Genomic DNA, 12127 nt, shown 5'->3' on the forward strand with positions numbered 1-12127 from the left:
ATATTTGCCGGAGTCATGGTCTAGCCTATCTCCCACTCTTCTAAAATAACTTCAACTTTAAATTGCCTTGACAAATGAGATATAAAAAATCTCTCTCTCCACAGCTCTTAACAGATACACTCGATACCTTATGCTGCGTGGTGATGTGTTGAGCGTTTAGTATTTCTTATTTAACTTTTAACTATTTAACTGCAATTTTATTATTCAATCTTTATGTAAATATTAAATTGTTTCGTTTAAATTCTAATTAATATTGTTTATTTATTTTTATTATTTATTGAAATTATAATTAACGCTAAACAATAATAAAATTAATTAGAAAATATAGATTTTCTTCCATAGAAATTTAGCACCACAGTTCAAAGACACTGCAGAGAGAATTATATTAAAAAAAATTTAAAAGTTTTACTTTTCATATTAATATATTTTTATGAAATTTGTTTTTAGCTCACAACTTATATTAAACTAATCATGCGCACTATAAAGTTTTTTTTAATAAAGAAAATTGTCATTAAAACTTCCTTTTCTTCATTTTGTTTTGCATCCATCACTAGGCTTTAAAAACAATTTCAAGTATTTTATTTTTCTCATTGCAAATACATCATTAACATAATATTTTTTAGAAGATTAGTGTATTACATTGCATATTATACAAATATAATATAGATTGTTAGTTACAAATTCGATCTAAAACAATTAAAAAAAATTATTATGGAAATGAAATTGATCATTAAAAATAGATAACTTCAATGTTTAACAACAATACATTGAATTCAAACCTGTACTATATCGCTTCCTCTGAGATCTATTAATTCTATCAGACGTTCCTTGATCTGTGAAACAGGCATGTTCGGTTTCAAATCATACTCAGGAAATGAGGCAATTGATGACAAACTTGCAGATGATGCTAAAAATTATTAAACAATTAAAATTATTATTTTTATTAACAAACAAATTAATAGTTTTCACAGGCTAGAACACGATAGTGATAATGTCCAACTTAAACTTAGGGACTTTTCTGACAATCCAACTCCAACTTAGATTGTATTCTAGGAAAGTATAAATATTTTATTAAGCATAAAAACGTTATAATTTCAAACTATGTATTCCTCTTTTTTTCAGTACAATTGAAATAAAAAATATTTTATTTAAAAATTACATTTTATACTATATCATACCAGAGCGTGAAACAAATTTTAATAAACATATTACTATAAAATCTTGAAATAGTGCAAAATCATCATAAGGAAAATCTAGATATAAATATCTCACAAGCGCATACATAAGCATCTTATGGTAAGAAGATATTTAAGTGAATATTTAGGACCTACAAATGACTCATTAAATTCATTTGTGTTATCTTTTTAAATATCTTTATAATTTAGCTAATTAACATCAATTTTTTAGTACTTTAAGTAATTTTTGAGCATATTTTAAATTGTTCAATCAAGAATCGAAAATGTTCAACTATAATTATTTAAAGAAAAAGTCGCGATTTAAATAATTTTAATAATATTTACTCGAGTATTTTTTTCGTATAATTATAAACATTTGTCTAAATAATTTTCATAAGATCAAAGACTTTTCTTTTTTAAACCAATAGGACCCAACATTTAACTAAATGGAGTCAGAGTGAGAAATTTTTACCGCTCTAATTTTACAGCCCTGTTTTTTTTTTCATCAATAAATATATAAACCAGAGATTATTGTATTTTATTATTTGCATTTATTATTTGTATTCTATCATGCTATTACAATTATATCCTGTATTGTATCATGTTCATTTATCGTATCATTTGATCAAAATCAATCCATACAGAAATTACTTGATACAGAATACAGAACTTGCAATAATTTACTACTTGAATACAGAAATTTGCAATAATTTCTGTATTCAAGTAACTTAGAAATATTGCAAAAAAGACAAAATTTTAATAATTATAACCAACAGTTGAAGATTGTATATCAACCATTTATAAAGTCAAGGGAAGTATACTATCCGTAAATTTCATTAATTTTTAACTATGGATGGGAAACTATTTTCCCAACTATGATTTGCGTGACCATCTGCTGATAAATTCAGAAAATACTAAAATAAACTTCAAGAAATACTAAACTTAATTTTAGAAAATACTAAGATAAACTTCAGGAAATACTAAAACAATCTTCAGGAAATGCTAAAATAAACTTCAGAAAATACAAAATTTTAAAAAATGAAGGACATTTTTTACAGGAGTAACAGTAAACTTAATAGATAAATAGTACATAAGCAGACTTAATTAGAAGAAGAAAGGTGTTTATTTGTCGTTATAAACACAGCATTTTTAAATTCAGTTATTTATAAGTATAGAAGTTAAAATTTATACCAATTTTTTTACAGAAGGTAAAATCGTAAAAATCCTACTCAAATTCCGATCAAAACAAATGGTTTGAAAAATCAGATCAATTTCAGATAATAAGCTAAATAAATTTTGTTTTATAAATCAATCTCAAAAATATTTTAACATAACAGGAAAAAATTGTCCCATAAAAGGGTAACCAATACAGCATTAAAGAAAGAATATGTCCCTTAATTTATTGCAGATGTGATATGACTAGAGATTAAAAAGAGTTTTTGCTAATTTCCCAACCCTATAATGTTATCCTAATTAAACAGATGAATACTGCACACATGCCTGCCAACAAATACATCATTAAAGCATTTGGAGAGAAAACAAGTTTGTCAAATCATTTTAGTATTCATATCCATCTACCCAGCATACCTAATATTTTCAATATTACAAAGTATTTTTTTTTTAACAGATAATAAAAACAAAGTCTTTTTTGAAGTATTTTCATTAAAAGTACTATTTTTTCCTAAATCTTAAAGAAAAGAGTCGAGAAAGTTGAGACACCACTTTTTTAAAGTTGAACTAGAGTTTTGAAACGAGATAGCTTTTCGTTTTCACAAAGTGCTACCATTTAGTTACAACTATACAAAAATAAAAGTTTGTTAACCATCTACTTGCAGAGTATAGTTCTCCTTAAAAATTCCACTAAATTCTTTAAAAACACGTATCATTGAAATGAAAATTCACATTTGCTTTATTATTTTTTTATTCAATTCATACCCAAAACCTGCACTGTATCAGGGAAAAATATAGTTATCTGACAATTGCTACCAATTTATTATTATTTTGCTTTTTTTAAATGCTCTTCTTAAATTCAAAAAATTTTGGTTCTCTTAGAAATAGATACATTCAGGTTGAAACTTAAAAATCTCATGTTTTAAGAGAGAGAAAAAAAAACATAAAAAGAGGGAGCGAAATCACAACTGCAAAACACCCATACCTGGGCGTTTCCCAAGTTTTTTAAGTATTGCTGAAATTTTGAGACATTTATGCATGATTTTGCAGAAACTAAATTGAATTAGTGATATTCAGTAAAATGTATGTAATGTTTTTTTTTATAAAAAAACTTAGTTATAAATTAATAAAACTAAACAAATTTATGTATAAATAAATTTTAAGAAAATGAGTATTTTATTTATAGAAGGTAAATTTCCAAGCATAAAATAACAAATATTTTTAAAGAAAAACTTATGTGCAAAATGATATGAATTCACAAAATTAATATTGCAGACAAAAAAGCGTAGAATGTTTCTTTATTCTTTGAAACCTGTCTGTTAATATCTATCATTATTTTAATTTTTTTATGTACATAAAATGTCAATTTACTTTTGCCTTGTGATTAAAGAATCTTGTACATAGGTTGTTTATTCAATACTCTTACTCATTTACTCTACAGAAAGATTCACAAAACTCAGTGATTAACAATTTAAAAAAAAAAATTAATATTATGCCAAATTCATCTGTTACATCCACAAATTTATTTAATAAAAATGGCATTATGTATGATCAAAAGTTATTAAAGATATTTTTTTATATTTTTCAGAATTAATGATTAAAATATTACCTATTTTAGAAAGAGCCGGGCTTAAACTTCTATTTAAAGAGCTTTTATCTTCTTCATGACACACACACTTAGGTTCTAAGAATAGAAAGATAGATTCAATGTATGTAACTCAAACGTTTAGCATTATTACATTAAAGAGGAAATTTAAAAATAAAATGCACACTCTAAAGTATTTGAGGTTTTGGTGAAATATTTCCTTCATTGTGATAATAAACTAAAGCTGAAAATTCTAAAACAGATAGAATTTTTGTAAAATTTTATACTAATTTAAGAATATGAACATTAACTTATCTTATTATTTTTTATACATTTGTTTGAATTGTTTTTATATAGTGGTGAGCGAAATTCTTTAAATTCCAATTCATTAAAATATTAATACATTGCATATTATCCATTTACATTGACTGCTAGTCCAGGGGACAACTGATTATAATTGTATGGTAATCTGAAATAAGACTTATACTTTTTATTGACTAAATAATTAAGTACATAGATGTAGCTTAAAAGAAATTTTTGAGGGAGCACAAGGTTTTTTTAAGGACACACACATATATAGATATACATTTATATATAGATACATATATATAGATAGATATAAATATGCACAATACAATTTTTACTAAGTATTTTTAAGTATCTGCCACTGTTATGCCTTTTTTGCAATGCAAGTTGTTCTTCATCTTCCAAATTTTTATTTGATAAGGCAATAAAAAAAATAGTTTGGAACATATTATAACAAAACATCCCAACAAAACGTAAGTAGTAAAAAATATTATATTTCGTATATTAATGGATTTTAATAGTAATAATTATCGAAATATTGAAAAATTATCTGGAAATTTACATAAACATTTAGGCTTGAAACAAATCAGAACATAAACTTCAAGCTTAAAACATGCTGAAGTTATTTGCTGCTATAAAACAAAACTATCTGGATATAAAAAAATTTTGTGAGAACTTATACCTCCTCTGTTTTGGCATAGAAACTTGTAATCACGAACATATTTGTTAAAAATTGTATAGGGATTATAATGAAATGAAGGAATTTATAATTAGTCTGAGATTTATACATTGCTGAACTTGCAGTAAAAAAATACCATGCATGTTGCTCTGTGGGCCGCATGAATGCAACTGTAGAGCTACAGAGTTATCCATGCCAAATTCGGATTGATCAAAATGACGAGATGAGGTTGATAACTTTTTTTAGCTTTAATACCAGCAATTCTGAAATAATTCCATAGGATTGCAATATTTATAAAAGAATGCTTTTAAAATTATAGTGATCTTATAAAAAGAAAAAAAAGTGTTTAACCTCCTACACTTATTTTGTTTGATGCAAATTTTGCACACCTAAAAAGGACACCATTTCTAAAAGCTTCAAGCATCTCTTACAGATTGTGCAAACAGTTTTGCCACAGAAAGCCTTCCAAAACATTTGCTGCTAAAAGAAAGATTGCTTACATAGAGTTCATATAGAAGTGCTTCCATATTTTTCCCAACCCCGACACTATGCTTATGATAAAAGTATACCTATTTCACATGGAGAAGGAATAGGTTTCCCATCTTCTTCTTCATGGCACTCACATTCAGGTTCTAGGAAGAGCAAAATAAAATAGATAAATTAAAGTAAAGAAAAGAAGAAAAAAATTACTATAATTCACATTAAACAAGACTTTAAATGCTAAATGTTTTGCTCAGAGGGTTAAAAGAATGTTTTTTAATAACACACAAAAAACCCCAATTTATTCATGAAAATTTTGGGAATATTGATTGAAAACTTTAGAAATAAAGTTTTACTCTAGATAGTGACATTTTAGTGTCTATAACTTACTCCAAAAAATTGCAATTAAAAAGTGTTGATGTATACTGTCGCAATTTACTTATAATATTTACCTTTCTTATTTTAAGTTTTAATAAGATTCTTTTCAAATTAAAAATAAAAGCAAAATAATGACCTCAGTTCCTACTCATTTACCTCAGTTCTTTTCATAGGGTCTCCACTTTAAGTTTATATATTCTTTCACATGACTTGAAATATTCAAGCAGTACTAAATGGCTTTCAATTTAACTAATCAAATAATTTTTATTTAAAATTCATTGGTGACAATAATCTGTCAGTCATTTACATTTCAGTGTCAGAAAAACAAATTAACATTTGCACCTCTTTTCATTTAGATCATTACCAGGATAGGTTACAAATAGTTTCCCTCATTAAAAAAGAGTTTATTCCCTTTGCTAACATAGTCATAAACAAATGAGTTTCTGTGAAAACTAAAATTTGTCGTCCTATTAAAAATGGTTGAATAATTTTATCAAAGAGATTTGGTCCTGTGGATAATTGAGGAAATATTCAATCTTATTTATGATCTAGGAAAATGTTAGCTAATTTTTATAAAGAGAAATGCCTGATAATAAATCCATATGATTCAAATTTTAATTATTTTGATTTAACAATTGATGATGAGATTTATAAAATATGTGTCGTGCCTGAAAATAATTGGGCGAAATGATAAATAATAGCATTTTTTTGAATTTCAGAAAGTAAAACTAACCAAAATAATATAAATATAATTAATATTTTTGATTATAAGTATTTATTTCATATTGAATTTTACTTTTTAAATTACAGGAGTATAAATGTTACTTTTGGAATTACTTAAATTTATTATTAGAGGTAATGATTTAAGTATTATTAATCAATTTGAAAAATTTTTATTTTTAGCTGCCTAACCCACTGCACTAACTCTAAACTTAATTTGTAATTTATTCAAAGGCCAATTTAATTTACTTTGAATTATATTGAAACTTAAATGGTTAAATAATTTTTGCTATTAAAAACAACAATTCTACTTGATTCCGATGTTATTTAAACATAATTGTATCAGATTTAAAACATTAAATTTTGTTCATTTAGATTTAGCCCACAATGGTGCTTTGCAAATTTAAATAAATTTTGCAGAGAAATAAATAGTTTTTTCTATTTCGGTCCTTGTTAATTTGCTTTTGAACAGCTTCTTCTGACATTGACAATTTTTGGATACGAAGGGGTGAGAAGTATTGTTTTCATTTTATTAGATTTGTCACAAATATTATGAGTATATGAAAATATGTATCTATCACAGTATGTATATTATATAGTATGAATGCATATAATATGCATGCATGATATTATCTATATATATATTTCTCTTACACGGCGACAAAAAAAAGCCTCATTACAACTCCCCAAATGGCAACGCTAGAAAATCGACCAATGATTGCCGTTAAAAATGTCACATGCCAAATCTAGCTGAAGTGGCTCAACATATAGCGCTTTTAAAAACGGAAACTGAAATAACAATTCAGCTGCTGCAATCTCATACCATTAAGCTAGGTAGAAGTGAGTAGTCTTTGTCGATAGATTTCTATTTTAGTATTTTGTCGAAAGCGCTTTTTTTCACGAATTTATTTGACGATTTTAGATTTATATCATGAATTTATTTGTTTTATTATTGTTTTTAGTTATTCATTGAAAAATGAGTCTCAGTCGTGCTGTTACACTTTTGAAGTATAATCAAAAGAAGCGTGCTAGCCAAAATTTTAACCTTTTTAAAAAGATATCAGTTTTAGAAATTTTATCTTAAGATTTTATACTATAGCACATTTCTAATAGGTTTAACGAATTACATGTCATTTATTTGAATTCAAATTTATTTTAATGATTTAGTATTTACTAAAAATATGTAATTTTTTTTTAAAAAAAAGTTTTTATATGGCTTTGAATGATTGTTTTGAATTCTAAGAATTTTGTGCATTCGCAATGCACCTAAGTTAGAAGCGAGCTTGGTTTGCGAAGCAAACCATATAAGATTGCGTAGCAATTTTCGGGGGTTCGCGAGCATTAACGAGCAGGGGGCGCAGCCCACTAGTTTATAATATTAAGTATCACAGTAGACCAACTGGTTCATAATGACAAATCAGGTGATTTATGCCAAACAATCAGCAATAGTACTTACTACTAAATTCCACTTTTCACTACAATTCCACTTTTATTTTACTCACGTGCCTAAAATAACTGTTAAGGTTAAGTATCTTACCATGGTTATTAAGTGTATTAATGACTCTTCTAACATCTATAACTTAATAATTTCCTAATTACAATAAGTACCATTGTGAATAGTTAAATTTTACAAATAACTTCCTAATTGTGACACATATCAAACATGACAGGAAAGACTTAATAAGACATATTAAATCTTCAGAATTCAAAACCTACATAATAACAAATTTTTTTCCCTTAAAAAATGTTTTATTTCCTACGTATTTGAGATTTAACAGCTGATATGTTATCACAATTTTCATCAACCGCAATGGAACATATTTCTTCTTTTGTAAATAAGGGAGAAAAAGAAACATCAAAATTTAGCAGTAAAATACTTTAAAAAAATAATAATTTTAACACACTACACTACAGATTTAATAGCTTACCTACTTGAGACTGAACAGCAGACCTGTTATGACAGTTTCCATCAGTCGCATTGCAGCATGTTGCTTCTGTTTTAAATAAGGACAAAATGGTTAAAAATAAAAATTAGCAAGGCAATTAGCAAGATATAAAAAGAGAAAACAATTTCAACTCATTACAAAAATGTAATCACCAACCTATTTGAGACTGAACAGCAGATTTGTGACAATCTTCCTCATCAACTGCATCACAGTATGTCTCTTCTATTGTAAACAAGGAAGGGTTAAAAATTCATAACTTATTGAAACACTAAAAATTAATTTTAAGGTTAGAAATATTTAATTTCCTATTTTATTAAAAAACTATTAGACAATGTTCTTACCTATTTGAGATGTAAAAGCAGGTCTATTACAACAGTTTTCTTCATCTGTACTACAGCAAGCCACTTCTATAGAAAAAAAGAAGAAAAAAATCTTAGCAGTTTTCATCTTATTCAGAAAAAAAGGCTAAATGCAGTATACTCTCGAAAATACGGACTGCAAGAAGGCCGCCACGAAGCCAAATTTCTCCCAATACTTGATCCAGGAGTTCCCTTGCCTTCCGGATTGGGTTCAAAATTACAAGGCTACGCAAGTTGAACACTAGAAGTCGTAAACCCAAAAATTGGGTAGGCTGTTCAACGACGAATATAAAAAATAAAATAAATTAGACTTTTAAAAAAATGTTGCATCAGTAACAATATGGACGAGAGTGAAGATCATTTAGGGCAGTGTTCCCCAACCTTTTATCAAAGCGGACCTGTCAACGTTTGACAATTTTACTGCGGCCCGATGGAAGAGGGGGGAATTGATTGATTATATTCTAGATTATTTTGATTTATTAATTTAATTTAATTGTATTTAAACATGCCTTTAAAATAAAATACAATAATACCAAAAAATAAGCACAAAGTGATTTAACATTTTAACTTACTAGAACTTTAAATCAATGTGAACAATGAGCATGTCTCTTTGCAATGAGTTGGGTTCATCTGGGGGTAATAGGAGACAATGATACATTACGAACATTAAATAATTAATGTCACTACCTTCGGGGGTCCCTTTTTTTAAATAAATAAAATTTTAATTGAACACAGATATTTTTAATTTGGGGTATAAATCTAGAATTTAAATTTAGTTTTAATAAAATGGGCGGCCCGGCACCATTTGAGCAGCGGACCGGGGGTTGGGGATCACTGATTTAGGGTATGAAGACACAAGAGAAAATGAAGACATCGGAAGTAAGGACAATGTATTACATCCGGCATTCTGATGACTGGAAAGGAATTTGCTGAACTTTACGGAGAATCTGATTCTGATGCAGAATTCATTAGATAGTGTATTTTTTCTCTTTGTTTATGCATTGTCCTTTACCTAAACCTATGCAAGCTAGAAGATTTAAAAATTATACTATTCCCTTTAAATCGTCCAGCACAAAAAAGTGTTTATTCTAAAAATTTCATATTTAGGCATTCCGTTTTCAACGATTATTTTATGTTTTGTATGTACGCTTCACGATATCTACTGACAATAGCTGATACTTGATAAAAAAGTATTTCTGCTAAAAATGTCCTCCTGGAATTTTTCAAAGTTAGTTGATTCAATTATAAGCCACTTTAAATTTCGTAAATTTTCTAAACATTATTGACTAATATTCTGAAATATTCAAGTCCTGTATCTAGAATCTTCGGGACTTTGGCAACGGTCGGAAATAGATTTTTCTAGATAAAAGGTCTTTAAGATGAAAAAACATTATAGCATAATGTTTTTCAACTGAAACAAAACATAAAAAATTAATGATAATTCATAATAATTTCATGCAACGTTTTCTCAGAGATTTTAAAAAAATTAATAAAATTGGGTAAAAGATAATTTGAACTTTCTTTTTAATGAATAAAGACAAATTTTTCCTTTCCTTTAAAAAAAAATTAATTACTATTTTCACTTTTTCAATCTGATGTATACTTCTCAAAATATTTGACCATTTCAAAACTTTTTTTTACACCTTCTTGCGTATATATATATGCGTGTGTGTGCGCGTATACACCTGAAGACCAAAGCCCTGCAAAAAAAAGTAACTTTTTTTAAACCAGAAGGTACAAGAAAAAGGGGTCGTTCATCGACTAGGTGGCTGGATGCATTGAGAGGGACCTAAAGATAATGGGAATAACTAACTGGAAGGTCATGGCACAGAATAGATCAAAATGGCAAAAACTTATTGGCATGGCCTGCCATAGGCTGTAGTGTCCAAGAAGAAGAAGATATATACACACACATATATATCATACATGTAATAATAATATCACATACAATAAATAAAAGACAAAGTGTAATAATTTTAAAAATCAAATTAATTTTTAAGTAACTTAAATTTAGAAGATAACTTCCTATCAGTAGACAGCAACTGAAATCGCATAGCTAGTGCCTTTGCCTGTACAAACTTACATTCGATTGAAAGGAAATAAACATCTTACTGTCTTGCCTGGCAGAGAATAGAAGTTTTTACTACTCTTTGATCACTATTAATTTTTCTTATTCATTTTTCTATTTCAGTTTCTCCCCTGCCACTGCTTGATTAATATCATAACTTTTAGAAGAAACATCAATTTTAAAATATTTTATAATTTTGATTGAAAAGGTTCTGATTCACTTAAAATTAATCAGCACAGTTAAAAATAATTTTAGACATAATGAGATAAAGAATTGTAATTATTGTTTTATGATTGTTTAAGTATTATTGAATTTTTTTAAATTAGCTATAAAAAAACACATAAATTTATAAAAATAGACTATATTTTCTGAAATGAGGAAATTCAAGTTTAATTACCTGCTTCCAACTGAGAAGAGCAGACATTTTCCTCTGAAATTTTATCATCCTCTCTTGATGAATATATTGGCTGTTGACAGCAACAATCCATTTTCTAGGGAGAAAGAAAAGTAACATACAATTTATGCATTTTTTTAAAGAATTGTGGGGGAATTAATCTTAGACTATGTCAACCTTCATCTATCAAAAGGTTCATCATGATAGAATCAAGTTAACATGTCTTATATACTAGTGAATTGGTATTTAATATTTATAGTGGTAGTTACGCGACAGAATCACAAGAGAAAATGTAGGAAAGCTTGAAATAGAATTTATTCTTAACATTTTATACCAAAAGCAGTTTATATTTAAATAAGACTTAACATTAAAACGTTTTTATTTTTCTATTGTAGAATAACTGAAATACAAAATCGTCTTTTTCTTTTCTATGTAGTTACTAAAAAAACAGCACGGTTTAATGAAAAATCTTTTATAGCATTATTTATTTTGTGAACTTTCTTAGAAAATGAGGAGGTTCAATATAAATTAATTATTATTCGTACCTAATACAGTTTTTAAAATAGTGCACTTAAAATAAAAATTTAGTTCATAAAAATAGGCAAAAACATCAGATTTTAAAGACTAAAATCAAATTCTCAATTCTAATAATGAAAATAAGTTATCTTTGATTTAAACTAGTTTAAATTTTCCAACATCAACAAATCCGCGAGGAAAACGAAACTTTCGAACGTTACTTCTGAAAGGTGAACCAAAAAATAAAAACTCATCATAATTTTTAAGTTTCCTTCGTACATCTTTTCGTATGTAATAGATATTAACTGCTCAGATTTATGAACTAAAACGGTTTAAACCGTTTAGATGTAA

General features: G+C 27.0%; 1 protein-coding gene across 3 annotated transcripts in view; it reads right to left on the reverse strand.

Moving 5' to 3' along the window:
* Positions 1 to 11973, reverse strand: part of LOC107443838 (EF-hand calcium-binding domain-containing protein 6) — a 43045-nt gene extending 31072 nt beyond the window's left edge. For all 3 annotated transcript variants that reach the window (XM_016057840.3, XM_016057841.3, XM_016057839.3), the window contains exons 1-8: positions 11806 to 11973; positions 11264 to 11357; positions 8781 to 8846; positions 8596 to 8661; positions 8422 to 8487; positions 5485 to 5547; positions 3955 to 4029; positions 780 to 907 (exon numbers count right to left, since the gene is read on the reverse strand). In XM_016057840.3, coding sequence (XP_015913326.2) covers positions 780 to 907; positions 3955 to 4029; positions 5485 to 5547; positions 8422 to 8487; positions 8596 to 8661; positions 8781 to 8846; positions 11264 to 11354 — 555 coding nt within the window. In that variant the 5' untranslated portion in view covers positions 11355 to 11357; positions 11806 to 11973. The remainder of the gene's footprint in view (positions 1 to 779; positions 908 to 3954; positions 4030 to 5484; positions 5548 to 8421; positions 8488 to 8595; positions 8662 to 8780; positions 8847 to 11263; positions 11358 to 11805) is intronic.
* Between the last annotated feature and the right edge of the window lie 154 nt (positions 11974 to 12127).

Source organism: Parasteatoda tepidariorum, chromosome 10 (assembly GCF_043381705.1).
Source record: "Parasteatoda tepidariorum isolate YZ-2023 chromosome 10, CAS_Ptep_4.0, whole genome shotgun sequence".
NCBI lineage: Eukaryota > Metazoa > Arthropoda > Arachnida > Araneae > Theridiidae > Parasteatoda > Parasteatoda tepidariorum.